Genomic DNA, 15,599 nt, shown 5'->3' with positions numbered 1-15,599 from the left:
TCCTTAATTCTTATATTTTTTAGCTTAACAGATATATTATTTTATATAATTTGAGAGATTTCCAGGCTTATTTTCTTTCACCACTATCCATATTTGTGTTTCTTTATTACCCTTTTAAATCATAGCTATTTAATAATACGCTTTAAAATCCTGTAGGTAAAGAGGAAGGAACCAACCATTGCTGAACTAACTCTTTGCCAGGTTTACTCTGATAGATATTTAAAATATATCATGACTCTTAATGCTGAAAATGGCCCTTAGGACATATGTGTTAAGATCTGTTTTATAAATTAGGCTCTTGGGGTTTAGAGACATTTTGTACACAGCTCACTCAGCAAACAAGCTGGGACTTATTGGGTTCTAAATCCATTTTGTTTTTTTCTTTTTAAGACTTTTAACTGTTCTCACTTGCTTACATTTTCAAATGTATCTACGGTCATTTTATGACTGTAAAAATTCTGAGGGTCTTTTTGGAAAGCTTGAATTTAATTAAGTTTAGCCAGTGAACATAACTGTGATTTCCAAATACAGGCTGTTTATTCAGGCCAAACAGTTCAAATTCTTAACAGTCCTTTGGAATTTTATTACACTTTACAGTAAGGATCTAGTTACAACCTTGGGCATGAAGACAGCTGGTGGCTAATATATTCAGTATGGTTATATGCGGGAGAATTTATCATCAATTAATGGCATTGTGACAGAAGTAAAAAAGAAAGTTCTGAAATTATACATGATAAAACATAAGCCAGGAATGAAGACTCAGTCTACCTTCTTCAACCCCTCACGTACACACACCCAGTGAGGAAAATATTCACCACCGCGGAGCTAGGTGGTATAGACCATTTACTCTCAGCACCTCATTGCTTCTAATAATAATCAGAATAATAAAAAAGCATATGCAACAATATTAATATAGCAGCCAGTTATCATTTATTGAGGGCTTGATCAATGCCAAGTTTTCTCTGTATATGGTTTCATTTAGTTCTCAAACTTGATGAGGTTTATACCATAGTTCCCACTTAACACATGAGGAAAGGGAGACATGGCCCGCCGTGAGCGATGGAGATAACTTGGGAGGGGCCTTCCTCCTCAGTTGCTGTGTCTAGGGCCCTCCAAGGCTGAAATGAATGCACCTGTGGTAGGCTACAGGCGGCAGCGGTGTTCCTTGGGAGAAGGGACTCTTGTTTCTTCTAGGACACGTGTTATTTTGACCAGCGGAAACTAGTCTTCCAGCAACTTCTCAAACCTTTGGTTGTCTATGCAGATAGCTGCTCCCCTAGCTTCTTTCTGAAATCTCAAGGAATCATCAGAGACAAGAGCTTACAACTCTGGCAATGCTGCTTTATGTCTCCTCAATTACAAAGCTCCTGACAACCACAAATGCACCCTAATGTGGCCAGGGGTGCACCGAAAAGCCCTTCCAACATATAGCTGGGCCTTGGTTTTATGGATGCAGCTAGTTACTCAATTTCAGTGAGTTAAATATGGTTTGCGAGTGAATTTAGTCAGTGTGGACTTTTAATCTACTTAATTCCGGTTCAAACACAGCTCTAGCAGATCCCGTGGACTGTATTATCTAAAGCACTGCCTCAAATCTATTTTTCATCTTATTCATAGATGCTTGATTTACATAGCAGCCATTTAACTGATAGAATTACAGTGATCAAATTAATTTAACCTGTGTAAGCAGCCAACTTGGATCATTTAAACCAAAATCAACATTAAGGTCTCAATTATATTATTGGCTCTCTACCTAAATGTAACTCACCCTTTCCTCATATTTTAAACGAGGAAAACAGCCTCCTGCAAGACCCTCGGCCCTTCATCTGACTCCCCCTGCCCCCACCAGCTTTGAATTCTGTTTCAAGACCATGCTGGCTAAATCTGGTCACTTTTGGAAAGCAGCCATGTTGATCAGCCGCAGAGGAACTCGGGGAGTGCCTCCTTTCTAGCAGCTGTGGCAACAGCTGCCTCTCAATGCTCAGGTTCACCTCATGGTGAAAACACAATAATCATATTTTGGAGTTCAGGGAACCAGCATCCCTGCTGAGTGACTAGAGACTCCACACGGAAAAACATAACTACCCCTTAGCCACAGCCAGTTTTCTTACAAGGGCCGGCTGTTGATCACAGGAGGGAAGAGAAGAGATTCACAAAAGTCCACCTCAATACCAGAAAATAAATAATGGCAAAAGACCAGTTTCTATAAAAAAGTATTTTGTAGCATCCCATGCATGCCTGTGTATCTCATAATAAATGATACAAATTTTTCCTCCTCCGTAAGAACTTTTTAGAGCTAATGATTTTCATAAACTGCTGCACATAAAAATGCCTATTTCCGGTTCTAGATTCAGGGATTTTCGTTTAAGAGGTACTAGGTGGAGTCTTAGAATATGAATTTTTAACAAGCTCCCTGGTGAGTCTGGCTCAAGTTGTCTGCAGGACACTTTGAGAAACAGTATTTAGAGTCTCGGTGAGTTTTGGAATAGTGGCAGTATTTATGCAAATATAATTATAAGGATAAAAAGATAAAAACAAAGACTTACTGTCCCTGTCGTTTTCCTTTTCTCCTGCAAACATGAACTCTACTTAGGGAGCCTGGGTGACCCTGGGTGGCTCACTGTGTTAATCATCTGCCTTTGGCTCAGGTCATGAGCCCAAGGTCTTGGGATTGAGCCCCACATAGGTCTCTCTGCCCAGCAGGAGCCTGCTTCTCCCTCTCCCTGCTGCTACCCTCTGCTTGTATACACACTCTCTGTCACATAAATAAATATAATCTTAAAAAACAAAACAAAACAAAAAACATGAACCCCACTTGTTCTAGGCATCTGGAAGAATACAAATGCAAGTTGTAGTGTTAGTAGCCTTGAAGTCATCTTTGGTGACCAACTACCCCAAGAGCCTGAGAAGGAGGCTTCCCTGGACGTAGGGTGGAATCCAGCCCGGGTAGGAGGAAAGCCCCCAGGAAAACTTCCTACACTGCAAGGCACACCAATGGCTTTAAAGGAAAGGTAAACAAGTTGCTGCCAAGCCCTGGAGGAAGAAACAACCAATTCTGAGGATCCAGGGAAGCTCTATAAAATCATTTGCATTTGAGGGGAGCTAAGCTAAGGCGGGAAAGACCCGGGCAGAGAAAACACATTTGCAGAGTCGCAGAGGTATGACAGTATCCTGAAAACATTGAGGAAATACTAATTAAAAAGATTATGGGCGTGAGGATTGGGAACTCCGGAGAAAGGAGGCTGGACGTTAGACTAGGAAAGTTGGTGATGGTTTGGGAAGAGTAATTATTTCATACTTGCTCTGTTGTGATCTGTTCGGTGCTTTAGAACTGAAACAGACAAAGTATCAAGAGCTGTGGAAAGCGGGACCGAGGATCTAATTCATTGTGGCCACCACAGGAAGAGGAGATAAGGACGTTTTCAAGGTTTCCATGAGATCTGTGTTTGCATGAGATGATTCAGAGAATTGGGGAGCACCAGAGGAAGAACGTTTCTTTTTGGTGAGGAAGCTAAGATACACTCAATTTTGTGTACTTGTGTTCAGGGGCCTAATCTAGACCCCCCCTAAAACCTTGTACCCTCAAACGACATTTTTGTTGTTGTTGTTTTTAATGTCTCAGGAGTCAGTATCAGCTGGGCTCAGCTGAGCAGAAATTCAAGGCTGGGCGGCTCCGGCTTTGGCTTTTCTCTGTAAGGGGCCTCAGGGTGGCTGCACTGGTGCCTGGCGTCCAAGAGGTCACAGCAGATGCTGCCCGCCTTGGAAAGGCTAAGTGCGGACGTGGCATTGAGTTACTTGCATAACATTACTTCATACCGCAGCGTCAAAGTGGCCAGGGAGCAGCCCAGGGTGCACCCAATGGGTGCAGCCATCCCCACCCTGGCTCAGCGCCTGTAGAGGGCACGTGCAGAGCTGTCCTGGGGGACCGTAGTGAACCCCCATCTGGCTGTCCGGAGAGAAATCAGAATTGGAAACGTGAGTGGAGGGATTTCGTGGGGGAAAGTTAGCCCTCGAAATCTTAAAAAATGGATGATTAGAGCGGGGAGTTGAGAATGCAACAGGACTACATTTAAGAGAGGCGCGGCGGGGGCACCTGGGTGACTCAGTGGGTTAAGGCCTCTGCCTTCGGCTCAGGTCATGATCCCAGCGTCCTGGGATCGAGCCCCGCATCAGGCTCTCTGCTCAGTGGAGAGCCTGCTTCCCTTTCCCTTTCTCTCTGCCTGCCTCTCTGCCTACTTGTGATCTCTGTCCGTCAAATAAATAAATAAAATCTTTAGAAAAAAAAAAAAATAGAGAGAGAGAGGCGCGGTGGGACGGGTAGAAGTGCACAGAGAGGTCGAACTCTAACAGCCAATCAAGAGGAGGCGGGAGGACAGACGCTCCCAGCAACCGCGCGGAGGAGACCCGAGAGGGAAGGCGGAACTGGAGTGGGAGTGGGCGGTGGCGCCCCCTGCCGGACGGTGGGTGCGGCTGGGGGAAGCACGTGGGCGCGGGACGCAGCCTGGTTGGCAGGTTTTCCAGGGCTTGGGGGGGAGTCAGTGGCAGGGAAAGAAGACGGGAACACGGGGAAGGCTGGAGGGGGGGACACCTTCGGCTCCCGAAAGGAGGATGAGACAGGAAGACACAAGGAGAGGATGGTCTAGTTGGGGAGGGGAGAGGCTCAAGTACATCTCCGTGTTCCGTGTGAAGGAGGAACGAACCGCTCCGCGCAAGGATCAGGGAGTCCTCCTCCTCCGAGCATCTATAGGACATTTCTTCTCATGTTAGTTACGCGTGCACGAAACTGGAGAGCATTCAAAAGCACTGGAGATGAGAAATCAAGGGGTTGCAAAAGCCAAGTTTTGTTTATCATTTTTTTCTCATTGTTTTGGTTTTAATTGTGAAGTATCAAATGAATTTAAAAAGAGATGTCACAAAAGTAAAGAGTTTAAAGCAGGAGGGTACAGTCACATGCTCACTCACTTTTGCAAAAATACTGGAAAATATGGGACTAGCTATATTAAATGATAGTTAAATCTTTTCTTTATCTCTTGGTATGTAGATGAAAATATTTTTCCGTCTTTTTTTTTGGTGTAAATTTCTGCTTTAGGAAAACGTTAATTATATGACCATTTGGACGTTATATATATGTGTATATACCAAATTACTTTCAGCTAATACTTTTCCTGCATAGAGACAGAAATTCTTGGACAGAAAAATATTGTGAATTAAGAATTGAGCAATTCAGCCTAAAGAATTTAATTGACTAAGTCTAAGACTATCATGAAGATAAAAGGCCAGATAAACCAGCCTTTTGTAACACATGTACCACGAATGAAGCATGCCTCCTTGCAGCAAGTGAAAACAGACAGAAGGCTACTATCAGGGGCGCCTGGGAGGCTCAGTGGGTTAAGCCTCTGCCTTCTGCTCAGGTCATGATCTCAGGGTCCTGGGATCAAGCCCCACATCGGGCTCTTTGCTCAGCAGGGAGCCTGTTTCTCCCTCTCTCTCTGCCTGCCTCTCTGCCTACTTGTGATCTCTGTCTGTTAAAAAAATAAATATCTTAAAAAAAAAAAGGCTACTACCACTCTTGGCCTGTAAAAGCAAGATTTTAATTTTTATGTCTTCATCATATCTTGCCTTTACTAGAATATGAGAAAAAAAAAGATGCATGACCAATGGAATTTACAAATACTTTGTTTGCTCACAAATAAAAATAGACATTCTTGGAAAAGCGGAAGCATGTCTCCCATTTTTGCGCCATTGTGCCTGGCATAGAAGCTCTCAAAAGGATGGAGAGTGACTAAATGAAGCATGAGTATTGAAATCAGCTTTATTTGGATATAACCTGAAATATCATAGAGCAAAATTATAAACCAGGATGCAGGTATTACAGTGAATCTACCCTATACATACCCACCCCAGAGACTGTATTTTATACAATAATTGTGCAAGCACAGAAACTTACACATGGATAGGATGGGTGGCTAAGGAACCCCAGCTTCTGAACTAAAAGTCAAAAAGCATTACTAAATGTATTGAAAATATCTTTCAGTATTCATTGGTAGAAAAAAATAGCAGTTAAAGATTTTGATTTATTTCATATTGATCTTTGCTGTAAGCAGATAGCTTTGGATGCATATACATTTTCATGAAGTCAGCACCCCTTCTTCCATCTTGCTTTAGAAACCAACAAGGAAGGCTTATGGTGTATTGGAAGAAAAGCAGTGATTTCTATTTGAAGATTGCTAGAGGATATCGAGAGCTGTACCATTTAGCTCCCATCACAACACCAAGAAAAATATGTTAAAATAGCTATTTTGAGCGTACATTATTTCATCTGAAAGTAAATAATGTAGACATAGGACATTTCATTCCATGCTTAGAACCCTCTACTGGAATAGGTAATCCATTTGATTTTATTCAATGAAACAGATTTTTGATATCTGGTTTGGATATTCTTGGTATGCTAATAATTTAACTTTCATGATTAGGAGTTCTCACCAAGAAGGTCCTAAACTGTCTGCTGAAGGGAATCTGTAATTTTGCATATAGCATCTGGCTTCTTTTTCTTTGTTGTTTTTGCATGAGGAAGAGGGGGACAATGTCTCCAAAAACACTGAATCTTTATCAAACATGACTACAAAAATTCTAGTCATTAGGTGCATATATAAATGTAGTTCTGTGTGCTATACACGTCTTTGTGGACATACATGCATATGGTATCTAATTTATGTCTAAAACCATAGCTAGAATGTATATGTACATTCTAGCTATGGTTTTGTTCTTTAACTTGAAAAACAAAAATGATGATAAAGAGGAAAATGAACCAAAGCCACACAAACTGAGCCTTAGGGAGGCTAAGAGACTAAGTTACTTATTTATCAGATTGGCAGAAACTGCCATGACCAAGGGATGCTGGGATACCTGCTCACCTACATTTAAAGGCAATGTAAACTCTCAGGGACCCTTAGTCAAGCTGTCTCCAAATCATATCCACTTGATGCATGAGTAGGAAACCTAGGTTGGCACATATTATTTTAAAAGTGCTGTTCACAAACAAATGTTTTATATATATTATATACGTATTTGAAATCAACCTCATGAAATGACCAGGTTTTTGTATTTAATGGCTAAAGTGACATTGAACGTTAGCAATGTAATTTTCTGTTACCAACAGTAGTATCAATAATTCTTCGATGATAAATTGTAAGGGGAAAAACTGAAAGAATGATAAATTAAATATTTTTATGCTCCCTTCATCCTGTAATATTACGTCAAGTGTTTGAACAAAATACAGAACAGTCACAGGGTCGTGCAGGGTACTGCTCATTCCAAGAAGACTTTATCCCACATCAAGGTTAGACCTTCAATGAGTTTCCATTGGCTGAGTGATTGCATAAATTAATGCTATTCAGAACAGCTTTAACTTGCACAGCTGACTTTGGAAATGTGTGACTAAGCTTCTAAATTGGCATCGAAGGCACATTTACGGGAGCTGCCTTATCTCCGCACCACTTATTGCCTTTCATCCCCCCTCACTTCCTCCCATTATCATCATCACTTTCATCACAGGCAGCTGAAGTTTCCCCTTCAAAATCAAAAGACCTTGGAGAACAATCCTGCCTTAAAGCTGTGGGCTTCTGAAAATGTGTTGTCTCTTTCATTTACATTTTGATTAAGTGAAAGTCTCTCAGTTTGGGTCATTATCAATACATAAATCTGTAGAGAAAATGAACCAGCATTTATAATGCAACCAACATTACATGATTTACTGACCTCATAATGAGTAAATACAGAAGGGGAAAAAAAAAATCCAGCTCTCAGGTCCCCTGGACATGAAGCACTGTCAGCGACTGACAGGGTAACTCACATCCTCTGTGAGGACAAGCCCTAAGTTTCCCGTGTCTCATCCCCTCGTTATTTCAACTGAACTAGGTCTCCAATTTTTAAAACCATCACACATAATACATTTGTCTGCTCTACTTGACCAATCTTCCTGTGGGAAGGCTTGTGAGTGGTAAAATGAAAGGCTCAAAATGGGTTTCCATACCTGATTGTGGACTTTGTTTGGGGATTTTGGCTACCGCTTGAGGGCTGGAGGTGGAGTGCATTCGCTGGTTGGCGGAGCTGTGGATGCTGCTAGGAATGGCCACGGAGACGTTCTTGCGAGGCTTCATGTCTTGCAGCCACATGGGCGAGGCTTCGAAGGCCTGCATCCTCCTGGCATGGCTGTTGGCATTGACCTTCAGGTAGGCCTGGGCTTTGTGTTCCTGGAGCTCTCCGTAGTTGGCGTCTGTCACCCTGCATTCATACAGACCTTCATCCTTTTTCCTCACTTTGGAAATCTGAAGCTTGTGAGAGATGTCATTGCCTTGGACTTTCACTGTCTGAAAAATTGCAGGTGGGGAAAAAAAATAAAGCGCTACATCAAACGATTTTGTTTCCATACTCGCTCCCGAGCTTGCTAATGTTGGAAAATTAAAGGGTCTTAACAGCCTCAAAGCTACAGTCAGGGAGCTATTTATTTCCTCAACAGTCAAATCCGAAAGTCATATTTATCCCATTGCACTAACAACTGGCTTCACAAAATCACGGAATAATTAGTTCAATCCAGTCGGCACCAGATTCTATTGGCCACGTGGTCCCCGTTTCCCAGGTTCCAGAGGAAGTCCTGCGATTTTCCAACCACGAGACTGACCTCTGCCTGGAGAACTCCGTCACATGAAGCACAAACAGAATATGGTAAACGATTTCGTTTATAAAGCCTCTTTCCTTCACGGCAGGCTACAATGAACTCTGAGAGATGTTTTATTTGGTTGGTCACAACAGAGTTCGAGAATGTGTTTTGATCCCCACATTGGGATGCCTTACTAAAGGGACTGACAAAATAACTTTGAATATTTAATATTCTACTCAAATGTTTGGTGCAGTTTTACCAACAATCATGGGGTGGCATGGCTTAAGGTACAGATTAAGATCACCTGGAGTCTTATGGTCACAGTACATACCCTCTGCCATGGCAGCGTCTTTATGCTAGTGGACCTGGAGATGCCATCAATCAGACACTGGTCTGATTTTCGAAATTAAAGTTGGCTCTCTTATTTCTTTTAATAATTTTGATGTCAGATTAATAGCAAAATTATATATAAATATTAAAAGATTCGATATAAGTTTGTACTATGTGTAATAAACATATACACATATATATCCATAAGCATCTTTACCTAAACAGTTAGATTTTACATACATCATATATTATCCATGATTGACAGGATGATGGATTTCAAAAGACTCTCAGGATTTAAGGATGTGCATGATTTTGAAAGACGGAGAAATGAAGAAGACATACGCTTTCAAATGGCCATAAGTAATTAAGAAAACTTGGGAAATGCTCATCTCTTTTTCACATGCAGAGTTGTATATACAGTATTTATCAATATCTGAACCACAACCATAGCCTGTATTTATTTGTATGTGAAATTACATATTAATATACCCATACTCTGAAAATAATGGGGATTAATGGTTTCAAATATAGTGTCAGTTGAGTTTCCTAATAAAGTCTGAGATAGTTGGAGTAGTTTTATGATTATAATTTTACAGTAGAGTAAACTGAGGCTTGGGGATTCGGGTCCTGGATTCTCAGCATTAATTGTACATTAGAATCATCTAGGGAGCTGTTAGAAAATAGGGGTGTCTGGGTGGCTCAGTCAGGTAAGCTCTGACTCTTGATTTCAGCTCAGGTCATGATCTCGTGTGTCATGAGATTGAGTTCTACACTGGGCTCTGCAATGGGCCATTAGGGCCTGCTTAATATTTTCTCTCCCTCTGGTCCCTCTCCCTCCCTCTCTCTCTCCCTCTCTAAACTAGTACTACTACTAATAAAAGAAAATGGCCTCATTTGGATTAATGTGGAAACATTAAGTTTGCCTCTCAAGGAGGCAAAGCTCATATCAGTATTTGATCAAAGCATTCCTGAGAATTCTAAGTCAACAACTGTTGGTTAAAACACATGACCAAGGTCACCCTATTAAACTTCTTTCTATCTCCGTCTGTAACTAGAACTTCTGCTGATTCACTAGGCTTTATGATCATTTATAAAGAGAATATTGTTAGTAGCAATGTACAAGATCACATATCTTAACTATATGGCTTCCTAGTTCAGGATGTGTGAGGCTATTCCTTATTGGTCTTTGGAGGATATAGTCATGGCTGAAGGGTGAATCATGAGTAGTCAGTAAACAACCTCACCCCATATATCTATAAAAATGAAGTATTTAAGATCAGTATTGTCAATAATTGATTTTACCAGTAAAGCTTTTCTAGCACTGTATGAAAACAATAATTTCTGTACTATCATAATAATTGAATTGAAATATTCAAAAGAGTCAGTGAGTTTATGAATATAAATTGTAATTTTTGTTTTATGTCTTACTTTTGTTTGATATTTATACATTTATATCAGAATTTGGTTCTGTTAATACAATATATATTTATACTTTTAGTTGTTATGTAACTCCAGTCTTATACCACTTTTGCACTATTGTAACAGCTCTAGAATAAATTTTCTTTTTTAATGAAGAAAAAAATTTTCTTTTTAAATTTTTTAATAAATTTTCTTTTTTAATAAATTTTCTTTTTTAATTTTCTTTTTTAATGAAATCTAATGATTTTTACATTTCTAAAATGAATAAATAATAGGAATATATATTTATACATATATTTATAGCATATATACTAAGCAGATGTTGTACTTTCTGAATTTATATAACTATTTCATTTCTAATGAAAACTTCCTTACTATTTATGAATTAGTTAACCAGTTCTATCAATATAAAGGGATTCTAGGAGGTTTCAGTGGTGGTACAGTAAAAAAAAATACAATTTTCTTTTTATTTCTGATTTCACATAGAATTATTGAAAGTTAAAATACATCTCTATATTTTCAATAGGCCAACCTCCTCCAATTATGTCTTATATTTATATTGCCTTATGGTTTTATATTTATATGATTTTGAGCATTGTCAGTAGGAATACATTGCATACATTATGAATCACATTGAAAATTCAGTTTTTTCAATACAATTTCAACATAATTTTTTCCTGCCTAGAAAGATTTTCCTAAGTTAGTGTTTTACTTCTTAAGGGATAATTATTTCTATGACTTTGAGTGAATATTAATATTGCAGTTCTATGCTCCTACAGTTATGTAAGTGCTAAGAAGAGTAAGAAAAAAATGTGGCACTCTTGGCTGGCAAATAATTCTCTAGTAATTGTTTAAATATTTACGATATTGAAATAATTTTACTGTATCGACTCTAAATCTGCTTCAATTTTTGTGTGCCCAGTGAAGTAAGAAAGAGAGAACTGGACCTTGTCCTGCGTTCGTGAAATTGCCTTTTCCCGGGACAGTAAGTTAAAAAGCTCTTAAGAATCTAAAATTTCCCAATTCTCAGCTTGGGCCTGCCTGGCAGCTGACGAAGGCGCGCGTCCCCGGTCGCCTGTCGCTGTGATACTCACACTGATCTTGGTCCCGTCGTTGTCCGGGTCTCGGTCGGGCACCAGCTCCACCTGCGGGAGAAGGAGACGATGCTCAGACTCGGGACCCCGACGGTCCCCGTCCAGATCCGGAACGCAGCCCACCCAGCCAGCTCAGTGAGGCTCGGCGAAGCTCGGCGGGACCCAACCGGGGCAGCAGGGCCTCTCGGTCGGGGTGATTTAGGAAGGAGACCGAGCAGGACACGTGCAGCCCCGGCCCGCGGGTCCGCAGGTCCCCGGCTGAGGCCCGCGCGGCGCGGGGCGGCAGGACCGCGCGGGGGCGCTGCCGAGTCGCGCGCGCTGGTATCCGAATCCCCGACACGCCGAGCCCGGGAGGGCTGGACAGACTCCCGGAGGGGCGCGGGCGCGAGTGGAAGTTTGAGCCGACAGGAGTCTGCGTCTTGGCCCTGCCGGCCTCCCCTCCCTGGGGTCTCTTCCAGATTTCCTTGTTTCGCTTGGACAAGTCCGCCGCATCTTTTGCTGAACTCTCGATGTCGGCTCCGACCCACTCTCTCCTACTCTCCCCGCTGCTTCCCTTTCCCAGTCCCTACTCCTCTTCCCCACACGTCCCCTTCCCCTTTCTCCCCTCCCCTCTGCCCTCCTCTCTAGTGCGTTCAAGAGTAGCCCCCGGTACCCTCGTTAGCTCACTCCCTATTGCCTCCACCTTCGCACCTCCCCGCCTCTCTCCGCCGCCCCTCCTCTCCCTCTCCCCCACTTTCTTCCCCCCTTTCCCTCCCTCCGACGCCCACCTCCCCCTGCCCCTCCCTTTCCCTCTTCTCTCTCACTCTCCCCCACAATCTCTTTTCTCCTCACCTCAGTCGTGAGAACTGACGTGTGTGTGTGTGTGTGTGTGTGTGTGTGTGTGTGTGTGTGTGATGGAGACACAGAAAAATCCCTCCCGACCCCACCGTCCTGGAAGGAGGACAGAGGGTGTCCTGGCATGGAACAACACAGTAGTCCCCTACTGACAGCTGGACAACAGCCGGTACTAAAAGGAGGAGGTTATTCCCAGTTTTAATCGGGAAACACTCACACCCTGACTTCCTCCATGGTTTTAACGTAATGTCACCAGGACACATTCCGGCTCACTCCCTGGCATCAGTCACGCTAAGAGAGCCAGGCGGGTCCCCAGGGACGTCCAGTACCCCTAGGTGCACCTAGAGGACTAAGGGAGTGAGTGGGACAGACGCACGGGGCGTTGCGGGCGACGCGACTCCGCTACCTGCGCACCAGCCACCTCGGCCCCGGGCTCCAGGTCCTCGGGCCCCCGCAGGAACCACCACTGGATCTCCAGATACACCGAGGCAGAGCCACTTTGGAAAGCGCAAGACATCTCGACATTCTGCCCCTCGGTCGCTGTCACGTTCCGCGGAAACTCAGTAAATTTTGCTGCAAAACAGAAATGCATTCTTTTGGAATACCCACACCACTCTTGTCAGCGTCTCCTTCCGTGAGAGCTCGCTGTTTTTCTTGGACTTTAAAAAAAAAAAAAAAAAAGGCGACAAAACCCCTCTGTGATTTCTCGAACTTTGCCTGGTTCCCCAACCCCCTTTCCTTTGCCTCATTCCTGTTCATTTTTGGTATCATGCCTAAATAACTTTATTGTTGATGAAGTCCAGAATAATGGAAAGGTTAACAAGCTTGCCAAATAACTCATCTCTGTTAGCCAAGATGCCCATGGTTAGATCCATATACCTTTTGTCAGATTGCAGCATTACCAGAAACTTACAGAGGGATTCAATGAACTACATCTTTGATGAATCCGCCAAGCTGATATATAGGGAGAGCTTCTTGCTCTAAGTTTCTAGACAATCTATGACTAACTCATTGTTTCCAGTCATAGAGAATGGATCAGGATTACCTGTCAAAATGCACATACCTGTCTATCAAAACAATCATTAGCCACTGTGGTTTTAAGGCCACAGCAGTGAAACAATTTGCACACTTTCTAAGCTGTGAACATTTCTTTCTTTCTAGATTAGCCTTCATATGTGTTCTCGTCAAGCTCTATGGTAAATTGCCATACATCGTGGCATATGAGAATCATATACTTGGTTTTAGTTCAGAGTAAAGACTGTACTGAAGTCACCAGAGATTTTTTTCTTCAGTCTTTTCACTATCAGTCTTGACACTGCCTGTCTGCAAATTCAGAGTTAAGGTGAAACTCACAAAAACGAAATGTTCCCTTACTTTCAAAGGCGTTTCTTTAACATGGAATGCTCTGGGTGGTTGTTCTTCTCTTGTCCAAGGGATACTTTGTGAAGAGCTGATGTTTCCCTAAAAGTAATCTTGAAAAGATTTGTGGCTGATGGAAGTGCACAGTTACAACGCACACTCGTGGACAGGAGGACTGGGGGGCTGCAGGACTGATTCAGGGTGGATGCACTTTAACCTCACTTTTTAAAGAGAGGCATCATCAGTGTGTCTTTTCAAAATTTTAGGAAATATCAAAATGATCTCAACTGGCATGGAACTGTATTTGTACTTAAAGGAAGTAGCAGATGTTAAAGAAGGCATTCTGATGTGAAAAGGACTTTTCTGTTTAAGCTGGAAGGAGGAATATGGCATTTCTGCTTGCAGAAGTGATGCAGTCTTTCGGCAGTAGAGATGTGATCTGTTCATGGTGCTGAAATGATCACTGCAGCCTGCGAAGTCCGGAACAACTGGATTCAGCAGGCTGCCGCGCTGCTGCTGCTTGGAATGCAAGTCGTGCCTTTTTATGGGTCCTCAGAGGAGTCTGTCCTTTGATAAACACACATGCAAACGAAGTCGCAAGGACCCAGGAAAAGGAAACTAAACCAATGCTGCCTACACTGAGGAGGACTGGCGATGGAGAACCCCCGTCCCCAGCTCTGTTTGTTTGCCATGATTATGTATGCATGAGTGGTTACCCAGTGCATGCACACATACACAAGGCACACACACACACACACACACACACACACACACACACACCCCTGTGTTTGCGCTTACCCAGGAACCCACTTCATTGTCAGGAACCAAGTAGATTTGCTCTCAAATCTAGCTTGCCTACTATTTAATAAACTTTAAGGAAAAACGCCAAACAGAACACTATTCCACTGTTACTTGCTAGGACTCTCACTACATCTGCTTGGCCGTTCTTTGAATATAGAGAACACACACACACACACACACACACACACACACACACACTGCAAGCAAACGTATATTTGCCAACGAACACAGACTTACCTTGAGAAGACAGCCCTTGTTGTACATATAAAACGGAAAAGAAAACAAATCCAACATATGCCAAAAAGATCCCCATCATTCCAAAAAGGGGGGGTCACATCAGTGAAGCCAACAGCCAAAAAGCCCCAAAAGAAAGGAATGCAAACGTATCAGAGGCTCAGTCTCAGAGCCCTGCGCGCGACACTGCAAACATCCTGCTGCTCGCTCCGCGAGGACTGGCTTTGGGGAGAGGGAGTGCAATTCGCGAAGGTTAAAACCAGCTAGCTCGGATTCGGAGAGGCTTCGAGTCCAACACTCGGGCTTGCAACGCGGGGAAGTGCCTCCGCGGCTTCGCTGCCTGCTTTCAGCTACCTGGCAGCTCGTCCAACGTCAGCCCGCTGCTCCGGCTTGCGTGATCACTGCCCTCCCTAAACGCCGAGCCAGCTCGGGAAGTGGGGAGTGGGCAAGAGGGGCGGGCTGGAGGACTTCACCGGGCTCGCCGCGCCGCAACTTTTCCCTCTAATGGCTGCGATGATGCCTTTAACTCTCTGCGCGCCGGACAGCTCCCCACCTGCCAGGAACTCGGGCCGGGCGGCCCGCCGCAGGCTCCGGGCTTGGCGACTCCGTGTACGTTTTCCTTCTGGAGAGCAGGAGCATTTATTTTTTTCCAATTTGCCTTTTTTCCCCATCGATTGAATCTTTCTTGCTTCGGCAGACGGGATCGCTCGGTGCTTAAGAGGACAATACAGTTGTAGGGTTGCGGTGTAGTGTTGCTGGGGGCTGGAAGCTGCAGATTTGGGGAGGAAGTTGGGGCATTGTTGAAGAGGAGGGGAGGAATGGGATGGGGTGAAGGAGACTGCTTTGGGGCGATGAAAACAGTCATTTGA

The 15,599-nt window shown here is 43.2% G+C and overlaps 1 protein-coding gene across 4 annotated transcripts in view; it reads right to left on the bottom strand.

Annotated features, from left to right (window-relative positions):
- VSTM2A (V-set and transmembrane domain containing 2A) overlaps nucleotides 1-15,187 on the bottom strand; it is a 157,955-nt gene extending 142,768 nt beyond the window's left edge. For all 4 annotated transcript variants that reach the window (XM_046021570.1, XM_046021567.1, XM_046021568.1 and 1 more), the window contains exons 1-4: nucleotides 14,734-15,187; nucleotides 12,743-12,909; nucleotides 11,503-11,553; nucleotides 8,033-8,369 (exon numbers count right to left, since the gene is read on the bottom strand). In XM_046021570.1, coding sequence (XP_045877526.1) covers nucleotides 8,033-8,369; nucleotides 11,503-11,553; nucleotides 12,743-12,909; nucleotides 14,734-14,812 — 634 coding nt within the window. In that variant the 5' untranslated portion in view covers nucleotides 14,813-15,187. The remainder of the gene's footprint in view (nucleotides 1-8,032; nucleotides 8,370-11,502; nucleotides 11,554-12,742; nucleotides 12,910-14,733) is intronic.
- Between the last annotated feature and the right edge of the window lie 412 nt (nucleotides 15,188-15,599).

Source organism: Meles meles, chromosome 10 (assembly GCF_922984935.1).
Source record: "Meles meles chromosome 10, mMelMel3.1 paternal haplotype, whole genome shotgun sequence".
NCBI classification, from domain to species: Eukaryota; Metazoa; Chordata; class Mammalia; order Carnivora; family Mustelidae; genus Meles; species Meles meles.
This window is presented reverse-complemented; position numbering and strand designations above follow the sequence as displayed.